The 18,875-nt window shown below is 49.5% G+C and overlaps 1 protein-coding gene and 1 long non-coding RNA gene across 2 annotated transcripts in view; one reads left to right on the top strand and one right to left on the bottom strand.

Annotated features, from left to right (window-relative positions):
• Positions 1 to 246: 246 nt before the first annotated feature.
• LOC309847276 lies at positions 247 to 5,566 on the top strand. The gene is made up of 4 exons (XR_014302371.1): positions 247 to 323; positions 2,006 to 2,229; positions 2,330 to 2,494; positions 4,659 to 5,566. It is a non-coding gene; the product is annotated as an uncharacterized lncRNA (long non-coding RNA).
• DAPK1 (death associated protein kinase 1) overlaps positions 4,989 to 18,875 on the bottom strand; it is a 171,684-nt gene continuing 157,797 nt past the window's right edge. Inside the window, exons 21-27 of the mRNA XM_082697211.1 lie at positions 18,579 to 18,767; positions 16,105 to 16,302; positions 15,008 to 15,146; positions 13,759 to 13,879; positions 10,279 to 10,467; positions 6,294 to 7,522; positions 4,989 to 5,816 (exon numbers count right to left, since the gene is read on the bottom strand). Of these exons, the coding sequence (XP_082553337.1) occupies positions 5,666 to 5,816; positions 6,294 to 7,522; positions 10,279 to 10,467; positions 13,759 to 13,879; positions 15,008 to 15,146; positions 16,105 to 16,302; positions 18,579 to 18,767 (2,216 nt within the window). The 3' untranslated portion in view covers positions 4,989 to 5,665. The remainder of the gene's footprint in view (positions 5,817 to 6,293; positions 7,523 to 10,278; positions 10,468 to 13,758; positions 13,880 to 15,007; positions 15,147 to 16,104; positions 16,303 to 18,578; positions 18,768 to 18,875) is intronic.

Below are 18,875 nucleotides of genomic sequence, written 5' to 3'. Positions count from 1 at the left end.
AATATCAGCTTTTAATTTGGCCATTTTTTTTATTCTGTAGTTACTAAAATTTTAAAAACTATATTATCAGATCTTAGCCAAGAAAGACAGTAACACTCGGGAATATTATACAACATCATGGACCTAAAAGACTTCTTTAAAGGTGTAAATAGTACTATCTTTACAAGATCTAGAGCCACTCCCAAAGATAGCTCAAGAGAGAGCCGAGGCAGGTGGAAAGCCAAGCCAGGTTCTTAGAATGCAAAACCAGAGGGACAAGAGGAAATAGTAATTCCAGGAGAAAAGGATCCATAACCAGCGGGTCTGGACTTGGAAAGGAAGAGGTAATGTTAATATTTATTTCCCTCTCTCGCCTGGACTTAGGAGGATTGATTTAAAAATGAAAGAAACACAGAAACAAACTCTGGGGACCCTGCCCAGGTTGAAGAACTTGTTTTACTGCAGCCCTCAGTTCAGTCCTTGCCCAAGGATGACAGCCATCTTGGGAGGATCACCTGTCACCTCAGGCGGTTTCCTGTGGAAAGAAAAGTGTCTCCTCAGGGGAAAAGGCCCCTGAGGTGGGCAAGTATTAGAGAGAGCACTCAGGGGAAGGAGGACGGGGGAGGTGTAAGAGACAAGTCAATCTTACAGGCTTTGGTCTCAAGCATCCTTTGTGTTTCTAACTGTCCAGTAGCCTTTAGTCATGAACCTTTCCATGTGACTACTTTGGAATCTTGAAGGCTTTTGGAGGCTTCTACATATGAACTAAAGTAGGCAACCCATTCAGTAGATTTGGATCAGGAACCCTGACTGTGGTTCTTAAAGGAACAATCCTGTCTAACTGGAAGTTTCCTCCTAATGGACACTGTAATTCTAGGTTCTTTTTTAATTCTTCTTTTCCATCTTCCTAGCTATCTCTGTGTTCTGGAATTACAATTGTTAGACTTAAATAAGCAGTGTACAGTAGGTATTGCCCGTGACTGTATACTTACCCTGCTAAGCCTTTGGGTTTCTAGGAGCCCAACTAATATTCAAAAGGGAGGTGCCACAGGGTTGGGGACCGTGTGCTGTTCATAGGGTACCTAGTGGCAGGAAAGTTTTCTTGATGCTGGTGGGTAACCTAGTTTCCATGTAACCTGTTCCATGCGCAACTTACCTTATTATGGGAGACTTCTGGAGGGGGTGGGCTGTCTAACAGCTTTTCAATGCTGGAATCGTGCCAACCAATTTTTGTGGCTTTCTGGCCTCCAAGATCTCGCTAGCAAGAACCCTTATGTACACAAAATAAGGCAAACCAACACATGCCGTCATATGTCAGCAGAACTGAGTCTCGCCGCTAAGAAGGCTCCGTGAGCACCAGCTCCATGTCCTTGGGAAGCTTGCTGAGGTTTGCCAAATGGGGAATTGTGCCTGAAAGGCCTGGGTTGGGTCAGGGCAGACCCTTCTGTCAGCTCAGGGGGCTCCGGGCAGACATGCCAGCACCATTGGGCTCCTGGCCTAACCTTCCGCAGCTCAAGCTGATGTGCTCTATAAGGAGACCCAGTTGAACGGGAAGCTCCAGGGTAAAAAATAGAGACAAACAGAGCAGAGCTCTGACCCACAGGAGCTTATCAGAAAGGAAATCCAGAAAAGGAGCTGTGACCCACTGTCTAGACCTGTGGAATCATGTTCCTAAGGAGAACAAAAATGATTTTCAGAAGGCAAATTCATGGTTTCCTGATGAACACTTTTTGGCTTAAAATAGCATCTTTCTTAAACATTTTAAATTAAATGTCAAGAAAAGCATATTCGATACTGAGGAACATAATAATCCATAACACAGAGAATGGGGAGGAAGAAGCAGTTTCGACATTCTGTTTTTCCTCGTTTTATGAAACCGTATTTTTCTGGAAATAAAACGTTTCTGTTGGCTTTGACAAAGACTAGAGAGGGAAGAAGAATCTGTGCCTACTGGAGACAGAAGAGGAGAGTGACGGAACACTGTGCCTTCCCCCGACACCTCTTCTTGTGCCCCCTTTCTCTCCAGGGATCTGGGCCAGTGTTTGGGGACTGCCAGTCCACTCTAGATTCTCCCCAAACCCAGAGGCTCCCCATCCTGGAACAGTGCTAATAAATCTGTTCTGTGGGAACGAAGAAGGATAGAGGAGAACAGTGTGGGAGAAGAATCTGAAAGTGATTGAACAGCACAACCAGGAGTACACCCAACGAAAACACAGCTTTGAGACGGCAGTGAATGCCTTTGGTGACCTGGTGAGTGTGGCTTGGGTTGCTGAATGTTTCATGCGTCCCCTCCTCAGTGCTTTGCCAAAATAATCTCAATTTTCAACATTCCACTTTCTTTTCCTTAAAGACCAATGAAGAATTCAGGCCCATAATGATTGGCCTTCAGATACAGAAGCGTGAGGAGGCGAATGTGTGCCAAGCCCCTCTCTCTGCTGAGACCCCCTCATCTGCTGAGACCTCCTCATCTGTCGACTGAAGAGAGAAAGGCTCCGTAAACCCCGTGAAAGATCAGGTGAGCCAGTACTCAGCAGCTGCCGCTCAAGAGTAAAGGTAAAAGAAATCCGTGTCCTTGCTGTGTTCGGCTGAGAAACAATGGACAGGTCATGGTGTTTCAAAAGAGTTTCAGATGTGGGAGCTGCTCTTGCTCTTGGTTCTGTAGCCAAGAGAGCTAATAGCTCTTGCTATTGGTTCTGTAGCCTGAGAGCTTTTTAATTTGGTTCCAGGGTCCTGTGCTTCTTGTTGGGCTTTTAGTGCAAGTGGAGCCCTCGAAGGACTAATGTTCCAGAAAACTGGCTATCTAGTGTCACTGAGTAAGCAGAACCTGCTCTTGGGCTGAAGGCAGTGATGACTACAGTGGTCATCTGATCAGTTATCCCTTCCAGTATGTTCAGAACAACGGAGGCCTGGACTCACAGGAATCCTACCCATATTGTTTATGGGTCAATGGAGCACATTATCTTGTTATAAACTTGAACACGTGCAGAGAAAAAAACTGTATTTCATAGTCACAATTTAGATTGTAGCCATTGTACCTGCAAACTGTCTTGATCTCATGTTCCCCAGGAGGTGGATCAGTAATCAAGTAATGAAGTCTCTATCTATTTTGAAAGCTCCAATCCTGCAAATACAGTCCAGAAAATTCTGCTGCCAGTGTAACTGGGTTCTGGGTAGTCCCTAAGATGGCATACAGACTTCTGAAGGCAGTGGCTGCTGTGGGACCTGTCTCTGCAGCTACGATCCAAGCCTGGATTCCTTTTGGTTCTGAAACCAACATAAGCATTTGTCTATGGAGACATTTAGGCAAAAAATGGAAAAGTCACCATCATGCACAAGACTGAGTCATGTCAAATTTCATGTAGAATTTTGTGGGGTGTTGGTTTATACAATTATTCATTCTGTACATGTAATATTTGTGCTGAATGTTTCCATTTGTAATGACTGGAAACACATCCTCATGTTCATCACTTCATAAATATATTTAAAAGGCTATATAATTTTACCAATATACTTAATTTACTATACCCTTTTGAAGTTACTAGAATTTTGAAATTTTCATAGGATTTCACTTGAAACTGTAAAGAGCAGCTTGGTTCAAGTAATTTTGTGATCTGTGGTGTTTCTTTAGGCTGACACCCTCAAGGTGGGTTCCCATGAGTGGTCTTTTCTGGTTCATGATCTGTTATTCAGAAAAGAGATGGGGCCACTTCGTGTATTTGCGGGTGTTAGATGAGGGCCTAAGTCTCTTACCTAGCCCAAAAAGATCTAGCATTTTTCTTTTTTAAAGATTTTATTTATTTGAGAGTGAGAGAGAGAGAGAGCATGAGAGGGAGAGATCAGAGGGAGAAGCAGACTCCCCAAGGAGCCGGGAGCCTGATGTGGGACTTGATCCCAGGACTCTGGGATCATGACCTGAGCTGCAGGCAGTCGCTCAACTAACTGAGCCACCCAGGGACCAAAAAGGTCTAGCTTTTAATCATATCTGGACTTAGACCATTTCACTGAAAATTGAAATATCTCCCTTATCGTAGTTGATAGGCTGGGTTACTATCACACGTCACATGAAAAACCTCACGCCAGCACTGAATTTTACTCTCCAAGCATTTATTATGATCCGAAGTACAGCAGTGAACGCCTGAATCAGGGCGTTCTGGTGGTTGGTTATGTCTTTGAAGGACAGAATCAGAGAACAAAAAATATTGGATTATCAAGAACAGGTATAAAAAGCCAAAAATACTTACCTTTGAAAAAGAAAAGGGAATCCTTTTTGGAATCAGTGCTTGGACATAAGTCCCCCAATCCTTGAGCACACTTGTGAAATCCTAGAAGTGTTAACCCCACATGGCGGGAACACAGACATATTCATGAGACGACCACAGGAAGTTACTGTCTCAAGCTGGCCAGGGTCCTACGATGGTTTTGGTACCGTTGGATTTCTAAATTGGATTTTTTATTAATTCTGTGACATTTGGCCCCAAGAGTTTCTTTTTTCTGTTTCCATTTGCAGTCTGTGAAGGGTCTGGGGACAGAATTCTGAGCTGGGTTAGAACTCGAGCAGGAACAGGAAGGGCCTCTCTAGATTCTTCCCAAATCTGTCCTGACCTCTGATGCCCTGCGCAGTGTTGGGTGTGATTGTTCATGAAGGGTAATGTGTGGTGGGTTTTCTCTCCCTCCTGCAGGCCATTCCCCGCACGTGTGTACAGACCAATCTCCCCGAGTGCCCGCGCCAGGACTCCAGGATTCCTCCTGTGTTTGGGTCAGGCAAGGACAACGGAAGGGTCTCCCTTCTTTGAGTGAGAACAAACGTGAAAACCTGGGCTCTTCCCATCTCCCTGTACCTTTCCCAATTTTAGTCACAACACCCCCCAAATAAGTTGGGTGTGTCCATACGGGGGTTCAGGTTCACGGCTTTATGGACTTCAGTGTGGTTTGTCCGCTCTGTGGGTACCGCGGGGTGAAAATAAAACAGAGATAAAGGATCCCTTTTGAAAGAAAGACCAACAATCGAATGCAACAAGCAATAGTTTATTTATATTTTAAAAAAAAAGGGAAAAGAAAAAAAAGAGAACAGAAGTGAGAAACCAACATCTTTTTACTACCTTGTATAGATTAAGTAAAAATACCTGTATTCATATATATGTATATACATACTGCATATTTATATATATATATACACATATACACACATGGAATGGAACATTAAAATTACATGCTTCCCAGGACAGAAGAATTAGGACACATTCCCTCATATCAACTTAAAACTCCATCACAACTTAAAATCACTGCAAGGAAACTGACTTCCTTCATCTTGTTGGACTTCAAGTACACAAGGTTACGGAACCAGAAGCTAGATGTGAAAATTGTCCGCTGTGCACTGATGACAACGGACTGCCACACACCACGGGGCAGGGGCCTTCTGAGTTCTCCCACAGGCCTTCCTCACCTGCAGCTGTGTCACCTTCTACCTGAGATGTGTGGGAATGAGGCAGGGGGACCGTGGGCAGGTGCCGTGTGGACCTGCACGTCGACGTTTAAACAAGAGCAACAAAGACACGTCTTCCCGTGGAAACAGCGCTGATTGTGAAATGACTCAGAAGAGGGTTCCTTCCTCCCCTTTCCTTGCCAAGTGAAACACAAAAACTACTGGGGGACAAACCAGCTCAGAACGCAGCACCTCCAGCGGTGATCAGCAGACAGCAAGGGACAGAGAGGGGGCATCTCCTGGCGACAGCTCCTGGCTGACCCGGCTGCTCTCAGACACACCCTCTTCTGCAAAGGCACTCACATGTTGTCTGTTTATGAGGGATACAGTGGGAGTCCGTGCATGGGAGTCCTTCCTACAAATACCAAAGAGATAAGCTGAGGACGTGGTCTAACAGGGACAAGAGGAGAAGAAATACACATTTTGGATAAATGTGTGTGTGTGTGTGTGTGTGTGTTTTCTTTAAAGGATAATCCATAGTTTAAAAATTTTCATTGAAAGTGAGGAATTCCAGTAAAATTATCAGCAAGGAGCAAGGTGCTGGAGGTGAGATGGATCCAGAACACAGAGAGGAGGGACGTTTCTCAAACGGCCAGAGGACAAGGGGATGCACGGTCTGCTCTGAAACGAGAAAGACCATCCACACACAGTGGAGTGTGTGAGTGGGAGGGACACAGTGGCAGAGAGACTGGTAAAACAGGGGGGAGGGTGGCATCCTTCCATATGTGGGCATGGGGGGGATGCACCCTGAATTTCTAGATGGGAAAGAGGGGCCGCGTCCCCCTGTTTTGCAGTCCAAAGAGACCCCGCCCAAGCCCAAGGCTGCCCTCACCGGGACACGACGGAGCTAATGGAGTTGTAAGACGTGCCGCTGTTGCAGCTCGAGTCATAGGCCTCCTGGCCATTGCCGTCGAGGTTGATCTTGAACACAGAGGACGCCTTCAGTAGAAAGTCTGCTGCGTCCCGACGCCCCAGCTCCCGCAGTTTGGACATGAGGATGCCCACCGTGCTCTCGGGGTAGGAGGTCCATTCCTGGAGCAGGGCATGGACCGGGCTGGGGAGAAACTCCTTGGGAGCCCCGTTGTTGGTGTTGTACTTCGCCACAAGGTCGGGGAGACCCAAGTTCATGGCGAGAAGGCACCAGTCCTTCCCCATGGGATCGGGTGGGTCCAGGAGACGACAGAGCTTCCTCCGGGTCAGGAGGTTCAGATCCGAGGCATGGATGTCCATCCCGAGGCTGGCCTGCGTGTACACATCATGACAGCCAAAGCACATGATGCTGCTGAAGCTCTCCTTATAGCCCCCCATGGTGTTCGTCAGCGAGGTCTCCTTCAGGGTCTGCGCCCGGAAGAAGTCCCGCGGCTGGTAGATCATGACGGGCTCGTGGTGCTCCCGCAGCTGCTGGGGGCTCAGGTAATGCTTCACCGTCAGCAGCCCAGGGAGCGTGGTGGCCATGACGTTCTCCATGGTGCTGCACACGGAGTCCAGCAGGAGGCAGCACTTTATCTTTTCCGTCTCCAGCCCGCGTACCTGCACCTCGATGCCCTGGCCGTGGTTGACCAGAAGCACCAGCAGCTCGGCCCCGCGGTTGGCGATCTTGCAGCCGTTTACCCACAGGCGGATGTCTGCGTCTCCCTCCGCGCTCTGCTGGTGGATCCACCGGCACAGGTTCACCTGGACCTTGTGAAAGATGCCGCACGGGAAGGGGGTGAGGTACTCCACGGGGACGATGCGCACGCCACCGTAGACCCGCCCCTCGTCCTCCTCGTCTGTCCAGGACCGGTGGAGGTTGTCCGTCTTGATCAGGGCGGGGATGTCCACCATGGTCCCGCTGCTCAGGTCGCGGGCGCAGATGTCCATGGCGTCCAGGATCTGCAGCAGCTCCTCCACGTCACTGTCGGGCACCAGCCGCTGGACGTCCTCCACGGTGTAGCGGCCCCGGTAGTGGTGCAGGGCCCGTGGGGTCTCCACGGACAGCAGCTTCCCCAGCACGTTGGTGCAGAGCCAGCGGGGGTCCAGGAGTAACACATCCTGCACCGTTTCACTCTGCATAATGTTGATCTGCCGGAAGGGACAACAGGAGGTCACACGTGGGGACCAAGATGGCCAGAGGCACCAGTTCAGAGCATTGGGGGACCCGAACAATGATAAACTCTAAGCACATGTTGCAAAAACTGACCCAGGGCATTCATGGGGACAGATCTCAGAAATCCAACAGCGACCCAAAACACCAGCTTGAGAAGGTTCTGCGAGGGAATGAAAAGATTACCTTGGACAGTTAAAAAAAAAAGGTCAATGCAATGAACGAAAGGCAAAAAGAAAAGAGAGAGAGATGGCAGACAAATGCAGTGAGAAAATTTTGACTGGATTCTACATTCTCAAATGAACACACGAATGAATGCAAACAGCTATGACAGAAATGACTGGGATGAGTGGCAAACACTCAAATGGGGACTATATATTCAATAGTAGCATTATATCCATGCTATGTTTCTGGAACACAATTAATTAAATTGTGGTAATCCGGGTGACTCCATCCTTAGTCCTCTGTCTTGTTCACGGTCACTTGCTGACACCCTCCGTGGCCCAGGGGGCTCTTGGAGATTAACATACGAACCTGAGAAACACCCACCAAGGCCAGGAGGGTAGGAAGCTTGCTTTGGCCCTTGGTAAATTTGTTGAAGAGAACAAAGTGTCTCCCTTTCCTGACACGCAGGTGGTGCCATGAGATCTAATTCGATGTTAAAAGTCCGTGAGTGGCACACGGACCCTGTCTACAAAATCTGTAGACAACAGCCCAGACTTTGTGGAGACTAAACAGCACAAGTGGGTCATTGCCCACCCCATCTCCCCTGCTCGAAAGTCCCGCCAAATAAAACTGTAAAATATAAGGAGTTGCCTGCTTTGTTTTTTTGGTCTCATTTTGGGAGCTACTTTACGGTCCCTCCTCCACCTTGTACCAGTGGGAGGATACCCCACAGCGGAGGGGCTACAAGCTCAATTATTTAGGGGTGAAATGTCATATTTTCAAAACAAATAAGCAAATAAATAGAAGAGAGAGAGAGAGAGGAGACACAGCGCCAATGGAGTAAACACTTGGTTAACTTAAGTGTGAAGCAGATGATGACTGAGCTCTTCTTGCACTTCCCTGAAGGCTTAAAATTTTTCAGGAAAAAGATTCCAGTTGTTATATTATTTCATCATGTAAAATTTTAACACACACAGAAAAAAAGGTCTGGAAAGCGATGCGGGCAGGCAGTGGTGCTAGAGAGGAGGAGGGAGGAACGAGGCTGCACAGGACTTGGAGCCTTACCTGTCACCTGGGTTTCTTGAAAAAGCAGAAGTCTTCGAGAGAGAAAAGGGACAACACCCAGAGGCAGCTGTGCTCTGCGCTGCACCTCCCTCTCCTCCTCCCTCTGAACCCAGAGCAGGTTCCCTCCTCACGTGGAGGCAGAGGCTCCTGACTGTTGGTACCAGGACCACCTTCTAGTCTACACTGCAGTTACAGCTTTGAGAACCCCTCTGCCCACGAGTCCAATCCAAATGATCGCTAAAATGACAATTCTGGGAGGGTAGAGCAGATCTATTGCTTGTTAAGGCATTTGGTGGGACCTCAGGGTCAGGGAAGATTGAGACACTGGCCACACGGGAGCAGACTAAGGGGACAGACAACTTCGTGCAGTGAGGGGTCCAGAAAAAGGCATCAGGACAACCGGTGACATGTGCCTAAGAGCTTCCTTACCAGCGGGCAGTAACAGCCTGGGGGAGGGGCTGGTGGCCAAGCAGAGTGGGGGCACCTGACAGATTCCCCTCCCTTACTCCTACTATCAGAGCTTCACTTACTCACTTAAAGTCTCAAGGGCAAGGAGAATGAACAAGACAGTGGATTTTACCCTTGCTCTAGAAACTGCTGGTCAGATATCAGAAGACAAGAGAAGACTGGGCCAATGGACTGAGTTTATTATTACGGTTACTCTTATCTTATAATGTAAGCTTGGATCCCCGTCCTTGGATTCAGTTACTTTAAAGCACATCCGGAGGGGCCTGTAGATTACCAGCAGTTTCAGCAGAGTTCGGAAGCTCCTGCTCTCCCTGCCTGATGCTCTAATTTTCAGGGTCACCAGATTCAGTTTTAATGTCAGGCCTATCTGACCCACACACACTGGTCTTGAGTCGGGGGACACTGATACTGGACTGGAAGCTCCTGGTGTCTAGAATTCTCAGAACTGCTTCTGGGTTTTCACGTTCAGAACTGTTCTTCGTGGCCTGGACTAGCCTCAACTGTCCCCTGATGTCATAGGATGGACAGGCAGAGAAGTGATGAGAACAGCAGACCCAAGCCCCAGTGCAGAATGCCACACACGCAGAAGCAAATATCTCCATTTCTGGGTCATTTCTGGGGGACACTGCTTGCTGGGTCAAAGTGTCTCTGGATGTCCTCTCGTCACTGCCTTTTCTCAATAATCTGTAAGCCCCAAAGTCTGTTTGGACTTTCAGCCCATGGGGCAGAAAATCACAGCTAAGCACTAGGTGCCCCAAGACAAGAGGAGAGAGGTCCAGTTGCCCCGTGCAGCGGAACTGTGCCCCCTAACTCACACAAGCGGGAAAACGAGCAAAGCCGCACACAGCCACCGGGCAGCGCTCAGGGGGGGACAGGTAAGCAGAGAACTGCAGGTCCGAAAATCACCGCGTCTGGATAGACTGTGGGTGGCTGGTCAGTTTCCACTCGGCTTCTGCGGGCTCAAAGCCCCTTCTGAGGGGGCAGAAACACTCCCGTGGAGCCCCGCCCCCGCCCCCGCCCGGGCCCCGCCCCCTACCTCGCCCGCGCTGTGGAGCTGCTGGGCTATGCGCCGGAGGTCTCCCTCCCTGGCCAGAGGGTTCAGCTGATCCTGCACGTCGTACACAAATTGCTGCAGCGACATGAGCTGGTTGGGCCCGTTGAGCTTCCTCCAGGAAGGCAGCGTGGAGATGATTTTCTCACACAGGTGCGTCATCGGTGGGCACACCTAGAACGTGCAGGACGGGGCAGGTCAATCCGCGGTCCAGGGCGCTCCCTCGGAGAAGCCCAGGGAGAGGGGATGGCTCTCTTTTCCGCACCGTTGCAAGAAATACTCGGGATGAGTTAGGGCTTTTTTGTTGGGCAAATGGAGCCAGTTCTTTCTTTAGAGCGCTGCCTCCCTGTGAAACCCGGTTATAAGCGTCAAGCAGGACACGGAGGCTTTCGTTTCTACGGCTAATGGTTAAATAGGGGGGAGGCTTCATAACAAGGCATTTGGAACAGGGACTCAATCTCAGTATGCCTTGGCCCCAAAAGCTGTGTTCCGTGCTCCCCTGGAGCAACTCTTTCAGCCACAAGATGTCACTTGATGAGCAAAGGGACAGGAAAAGAGATGAACCTTCCTTAGCAATATCCCAGTGGGTTTTTACCAGTAAATTAGGCATCCGTGGGAATGTTGTGGATAAATACAGTTTAAATGAGACTAGGGGCGCCTGGGTGGCTCAGTGGGTTAAGCCGCTGTCTTCGGCTCAGGTCATGATCTCAGGGTCCTGGGATCGAGTCCCGCATCAGGCTCTCTGCTCAGCAGGGAGCCTGCTTCCCTCTCTCTCTCTCTGCCTGCCTCTCTGCCTACTTGTGATCTCTCTCTGTCAAATAAATAAATAAAATCATTAAAAAAAATAAATGAGACTAATTCTTGGTAACGGGCTTGAAATAGATTTCTTTCTTCCTTAAATTATTTCCAAAAATTTTGAGTATAGTTGACATGCAACCTTGTGAGAGTTTTAGGGCGTGACGCAGGGACTGGACCAGTCCACAGATATGCCAGGGTCAGCACACAAATGCGGTGACTTCTGTCACCGCCCACTGTTACTACACTATGGATGATATTCCCTATGCTGTGTCTTTTTTTTTTTTTTTTTAAGATTTTTATTTATTTGACAGACAGGGATCACAAGTAGGCAGAGAGGCAGGCAGAGAGAGAGGGAAGCAGGCTCCCTGCTGAGCAGACAGCCCGATGCGGGGCTCGATCCCAGGACCCTGGGACCATGACCTGAGCCGAAGCCAGAGGCTTTCACCCACTGAGCCATCCAGGAGCCCCTATGCTGTGTCTTTTATTCCTGCGACTTACTCCCTCCACAGCTGGAAAGTTGTAACTCCCACCCCCCTTCACCTATTTTGCCCATCCCCCCACTCCCCTTGAAATTGATTTTTAATCTTTTAATTCCATCAAATAAATCATCTGTGTGACAGACTCAGATAATCCGCACACCATCCTAATTAAAAAAGCCAGCCATACACTGCCCTGCATCATTAATCAGGTAGTCCCTTCTCGAATCCTACCTTTAGGTCAGCTAAATTCTACTCCCTCTTCGTAAAACAAAGTTCCCAGGCAAAAGGGCAGTCTGTGTGATGGGTTCCACCTGCTCGGCCTCAGGAGTTGAGGGTGGGGGTTGTGAAGCAGACAATCTCACCACCCCCCAGTTCAAACTCTGAGCCCAGAGCAAAGCCCCTACTGCCAACTGGTGGGGAGGGGCTGGGGCCTTTCACAGACCACTGTTCCCGATCGATGCCCACTGGTTTCTGTGACGGGGTTCTTCTGAGACCCCCCCTCCCCAGACTACCAACCCCCCTGTCCCCAGACTACTCTCCACTCACTGTGCCTTACTGGGGCTCCCACTGGAAGGCAAGGACTGGCCTTCAGGTGGGCCCAGAGTTTTCCTAAAGATTCCTACAGCACATCGGGAACTGGAGCCTGGTGTGAACAGGCATGTCCCAGCAGGGAAGCAGTAAGCTCTAAGTGGAGCCACCCCCTGCCCTGCCCCACCCCAAGGGAAGGAGAGACACAAGCTCCTTGTTCCCACCCAGGAGGCTGGGGCCGAAGCAACTTTTCAGAGAGCATTCTGCCCTTGGGATGTTTACCCTTTCGTGACAGCTCTGGAGAACCTTTCGAGTATTATAGAGCAGCAACCTTTTATGGGTCAGAGGCACTGAGAATATTTTTTTCCAGTCTATTTCACCTTTTAACTTTGTTCATGGAATTTTTTTGACAGAAAAGAAATTTTAGCTTCCATATTGTCAAGTAGATACACTTTCTTTAAAAACTCGTAAGGTTTCCTGTATGACCTAAAAGGTTTTCCAAAGCAGTACCAAGTTACTTTAAAAACTTAGTCAAGATATTGCAGATTTTTTTTTCTTCTTCTTCTTTTGGACATTTAATAGGTTTAATCCACCTAGAATTTATTTTTGGGACTCTCAGTGAGTAGAATTCAATCTCATTTCATTCTAGAATATAGCCAGTTGTGTCAGATCACGGATGAAATCACATTTTCCCCAAAACATGAAACAACATCTTTGTCTTCTACTAAATTTCTGTAGATGTTGTGATTTACTTCTACACTCATTTACTCCACTTACTGATTTTTTAAATTTTGGATTAGCTACACAGTTTTTATAATATGTTATTTATTCTTCCACTGAATTTTTAAGATAAAAAAACCAGTCCAATTATCTCATTCCTGAAAGATGTATGCTGGAACTGCGTTAACTCTAAGAAGTGCCCCTGGCTTTTTTTTTTCAAATTTACTTATTTATGGAGGTGCCGTGTGACTCAGTCAGTTAAGCAGTTGCTGTGGCTCAGGTCACCGGTCCTGGAGCCAAGCCCTGCATCAGGCTCCCTGCTTGGTGGGGAGCCTGCTTCTGCCCCTCCCCCTTGCTCATGCAAGCATGTGCACCCCTCCTCCCTCTCTCTCTGTCGGTCTTGAATAAATAAGCTCTTTTAAAAATAAATTTATTTATTTTAGAGAGGAAGAGAGCACATACACAAGGGCGGGGTTGGGGTTACAGAGGGAGAGAATCCTCCAGCAGACTCCAGGCTGAGCATGGAACCTGGTGTGCGGCTAGATCTCACGGCCCATGAGATCGAGACCTGAGCCAAAACCAAGTTTGGACGCTTAACCGACTGAGCCCCACAGATGCTTCTCTGCATTTTCTAAATATCGCACAGTAAGTCATTTCTGGGTGGTTTCTGTGATTTGTAAAAGGCCATGTTACTAAAACTGTTAGAATCTCATACACCCAAAGGTGACCCCATGTCCATAACCCCTCAGCTCCAGGCGCCCTCTTTGTTCTCACCCTTCCTCCCTCCCAGAGCAACGGGCCACAAACACGGCCCTGTGACTGCCCCGTCCTGGGGCCCCTGAGGACTAAACCGAAACAAGAGGACAGCACGAACAGGTCGGCTCTGGGGTGACCGCACGGTCTGGGCAAAGGTGGGCCTGCAGCCTCCCGGCTCACTCACCGACACAATCTGGCTCCGGATGTCTTGCAGGTGACTTCGAAGGACCTTCATGTCCTTAGAGCCTGAAGCGCCAGCATCCAGAACAAACAGCTTGTTTGAAATGTGAAGATCATTCCCAAACCTGAGGGAAGAGCAGCGGCCTCCTCAGGGTGCTGCGGTGCCCCCAGGAGTCAGGCTTCTTCTGGCCAGAAACCAGAACATTCTTGTGACCTTGCAAGGGCCATCCCTCCCTCGCGGTCTGCTGGCTTCTGTCACATAATGCAGGTGGGAGGGGTGGGGACCTGCATGCTCTGAGACCCGAGGATGGTGGCTGCTGAGGGACGAGGGGTGGTTCCAGTCCCACAAAGCAGCAGGCACACAGTATGGGAAGATTTCAGGTCACCTGACGCAGCACAGATGAGGCCTATGCCCGCCCCTTGCACGCTAAGAGGACGGAGGCCATCACAGGGTGACAGCGTAAGAGCAGACGATGGGCCTGACAGTTACACCTTCGATGGAAAATAGTAGTAGAGCCCTTTTTTTCCTATCAGGAGGACCACAGGAAATGTCTGCAGACGATCAATCGAGAATTCACATTACTGTCAGAGCTGCAGCTTCCCGATTTTTTTGACAGATGCTATGTAAAAATGCATATTTCTACACTGTGACCCTTGCACACCCACACTGACTGATGAAACAGAAGTTCTCCAAAAACACGTGCCAGGAACCTCACACTGGGATTTCCCCCTCCAGCCCCTCCTGCTTTCCAGATCAGGTCAGGACCCCCAAGTGATTGTCACGACCCCCTCAGGAGCGGCAACTTTGCCTTGAGCGATAGTGCTCAGTGGTAAGAAGACCATCCTCAGAGGAAACAAGAGCAAAAGCAACAACCACCACTGGAGCTCTTCATCAACACGGTGACCACAGTTGGTGACACTGCATCACACGACAGACGTTTGCTAAGGATTGAGCTTAAACATTTTTGGGGGAGAGACATTCTCACCAAAAAAATAAAAAAAGAAATAAGGAGAAGAGAAGGAGACATAATGATGGATGTGCTAACTAGCTAGATGGGCACTGGCCCCAGGGGGTGAGGAAAGCAATGCATGCTTTGTTGTTTTTTATCCCATGCTCTTTACTTCTGTTGCATCTGTTGTTTTCAATGTTTTGATACAAATAAAAACCATGCCACAGAAGCCAACCAAGCAAAGGAGAGCTCTGATGTCCGTGAGCTCTGCGGGATGGCCCCTGTCACCAGCGACGCCCTCACCTGTTCCTGATCTCCTTGAGCAAGGATGTGTCCTTGTCGTACCCAAACTCGCCTCCAGCCGGCCGAGGCACGTTCATGATGTCGGCGTGGGTGGCCACCAGGACCACATGCAGTGGGTTCTTCAGCTTGCCGCCGAAGGCTGGGGGCAGAAGGCAGGTGTTTCACAGGTGGGTCCTCCTTCCTGGCTGCCTTGAGTTCCCTGGGGGAGGGAGGCCGTGCTGGCCTCTGGGAGGTGCAGCCTGCCCGAGAAGGCCTGGGCCTGGCCAACATCAGGATGAGCCTGTTTGCTGGGCTCAGACCACAGAACACGAGGGAGCTTCTCAGCTCTCACTCTGGGGGGCCCTGCTTGCATGGTGTGGGGAAATCAAACTCCGAGCAGGTGCACCCTTTACCAGACAAAGAAAGCCCTCCGAATGCAGCGACACCCAGGGATGGCTGAGAGGGCCTCCTGCGGTGCACATAGCCCACCAGCCTCTCCTTAGAGGAGGGTTTAGGAAGAAAACAGCCAAAAGAATGGGAAAGAAAGAGGAAGAGTGGAGGTCCCCTGAGGAGGTTAAGTCCAATTATTTGATTATTCTATGAATTTCAAAGAACAAAATGGATAACCCAGTGCCCACCCTGGAAGGCTGCTCCTTTTTGTTTTGTACACAAAGGAACAAAAGTGTATTGGAGGCTGTCTTCTGCTCTAGGAATAGAGTTAACATAATACGTTCACACTCAATAGGGTCCCTTCCGTGCTTGAAGGAACCACACAACGGAGGGCCCGTTCTGCCTCTTCATCATGAAGGTAGAGGCACAGAGACCATCAAAGGATGAATTCCACTTCCACCCAATAAAACTGACCACAGCTCTAGCGTGTAGGGAGAGAGTGACATGCCATCCTCAAGGAATTGCTCGGACCTGGTCTCTGAGGCAGGAAAATGTGATCCTGTAATAACTCCCTGCGAACAAAGGGAGCGGCTGGGCCTCAGGAACCGTCCAGTGTGGGAATCTAGTCACGGGAAGGAGAGACCGGGTGTGGGGGAGTCTCACAGTTAGCCCCAAGCTATGGATCCGCCCAGCGGGAAGGGCGCCCCACACCGGGCCTGCTAGCTTACCGATGGGCTCTTCAACTGGCACGAGAGACTTCAGGAAATTCAGCCAGAAAATCACTTGGTTCAACTGGATCTCGTAGGGTTCTTCCAGACTGAAAACGATGACGTGGATGGATGTGGGATCGTTGGCAGCAAAGTAGTCGTAACAGCAGAAGTACACAGGATTGCCAGAGAATTCCCACACGCTGAAATCACCGACGCCTACAGAGAGAAGAGAGACGACTATCTGTACCACCACCAGCAAATGCCAACCACAGTTTTTTTTTTTTTTTTAACAGTTTAGGGCCTGCTGAGGGAAGGAGTGGTGTCCATACCACCCAGCTGTTTATCCATACACTCCCGCCTTCCCCACAGGAATGACTCCTCACGAGGAAGGAGTCAGAGCCAACTGGTGGCTTTGCGCTCCCCATCAACAAACTCACACAGTCAGAGGACGTATGTGATAAGATTCCCTACCTTCAAATAAGTATAAATTCTTTTTGGAACATGACAGGGTATATATGATGTTGAATGTAAAAGTCACTAAGATATGTAATTTAATTTTGGTTAAATTACCAAATATAACCAAATTATTTATTTATTAATAAATGTAACAACATTATATTATTAATATTAATATCAACAATAATTTATTATTATATATTATAATAATATAATTATATACAATTATAATATAATATTAATAATAAATTTATTAAATAAATTTAAATTTGGTTATATTCACCTTCTTCAGGTGAGGAAGTGACCTGTTCAGGTAGGTCACCTGCACAGGTGAAAGATGCAATGGTTGATTAGCACAGTCTGCATCTGACGGAGGGGGAGGGAGCTGTGAGGAGGTGGGGTTCATACACTCAGCCAGCGTGGGGGGGCAGTGGAAGGTTCAAGAAGGGTAGAAGGCTGTGTGGCCTAATGTTTGGGAGGCGCTGGCTCTCTCATATCTGAGTGGTGGGTACAGAGGGTTCTCTTAGAAGTGTCTGTGGGTGAGGCTCTGATTGTAGATCCTAGGGCACCTGGAACCTCTCAGGGACCTTCCAGATACAGGGGGCATCCCTAGCCCTACATGGCCACATCCCAGCAGGGCAGTGACCATCCACACACTGGCCTCTGAGGTTAACAGGCAGGACCATTTATGTTGTAGGATTTCAAGCTCTCTTTCCCCAATTCTTCCCCTCGGTGCTAATTTTGGGCCAGAAATTCTGCAATCAACCGTTATTGAGGAAGATCCAAGGGCACTTTTGAAGCCTCGACTGGAGCGCAGGCAGCCCCGGGGACGGGACTCTCTAATCTGGCCACTGAGGCATTAGTACGAAGGGTTCCAGAGCACAGGCACAGGTCCTCTAGCACGGGGAGTACTGGGAGCCAGATCTGGGGTGGGGCAGGGGCTGTGAGAAGCCAGGTGAATGAGGGGTGCTGGGGACAGGCTGCCCCTCTCACAATACTACGACACCAGCTCAGCTCCGGGACCACAGACAACACTCTGCTTTTAAAAAAGAAAATGTCCGTGGGCTTTAATTCTACGTCACTAGACACAGTGGTTCTCCTAGTGGGGTTCCTGGACCAACAGCAGCAGCCTCATCTAACCTCGCCCCCCCAACCTCCTGCACCTCTGGGAGGCAGGATGGCAGTGTGAGTCTTCACAAGCCCCGCAGGAGACCTGCCTGCCCCCTGGAGATGAACAGTTCGAGGTGACACACACTGACGTCTACCATTCACGGGGTTCAGGGTAATCACAGAGCCGATGGGAAGATGCCCCCGACCGGCATTGTCCGAGTGCCTTCCCTGTGCTGGACACTGGAGCGCGGGCGCTGGAATCAGCGCATATGGTTCTCACAGATGGGTCTCAAAGAAACTGCTTTATCCCTGCTCTAAACTTCGTCTCCATGAGGCAGGGGATGGTGTTCAAGTGACGTGGGCCAACAGGGGGCCCGGGAGCTCCGGGGGCTGGGCAGGGGGTTGACACAGTGAATGCTGGAGAAATAACCTTCCCAGGGAACATGTGAAGTGTTGGAAATGTTTCAGGGCAAAGAACACATGGGAAATTTTGCCCATGGAGAGAATCGCCCGTGCCTGGGCTGCCTAGCGTCAGCCACGAGTGCAGATGTGGTCAAGGTTAACTCTTCTCACACCTGCGTTTATTAAACTGCCAGCTGGATAGTATTTTACAAGTTTTCTCATCCAAGTGGATGTTGGGCTCTGCCAAGAAAATGTATTGATTTACTCAACATTGATTAAGCACCTACTGTGTGCTTGGGGTTCTGCTAGGTGCCCATGAGGACAGGGGGTTTAGTTTCACTCTTTACGGGTATGAACCAGCTGTGCTTCACGGGGTCACTCCCACGGTCACTCTGTGTGGCTTTTCCTCTGTCCTTGTGGGGCTGTGACAGACTTGGGGGACCGTTCCCTCAGCGGGAGGACTTACAGTCCAGGGAGAAGGGAGACAGGAGGTGCTCCCCAGTGGGGCGTGTGGGCCACTGTACCGTTCAGATAAGCATTCTGGATGTCAATGGCCTTAGTGGACTGGTCGTCGGCTGCACAGTGTGGGTGCTGGGGCGGGGCCACCAACACCTCCAGAGTCCCTCGCGTGAGTCCCGGCTCGAACATCATGCTACGGCTCCTCACGCTCACGTGCTCGCAGCCCGGGTACAGGTTGCTGATGCTCACGGACACTGCAAGTAGACGGGAGGGTGGTGAGAACAGGGCAGCCTGAGTGTCTGCTACCCCACTGCCTGGTCTGCGCCTTGTCCCTTCCCAGGACACTCTCGTCCCCACACCCT

Source organism: Mustela nivalis, assembly GCF_964662115.1.
Source record: "Mustela nivalis genome assembly, chromosome: 13".
In the NCBI taxonomy this organism is placed as follows: Eukaryota; Metazoa; Chordata; class Mammalia; order Carnivora; family Mustelidae; genus Mustela; species Mustela nivalis.
The sequence above is the reverse complement of the archived record's forward strand: the minus strand, read 5'-3'. Positions and strand labels throughout refer to the sequence as shown.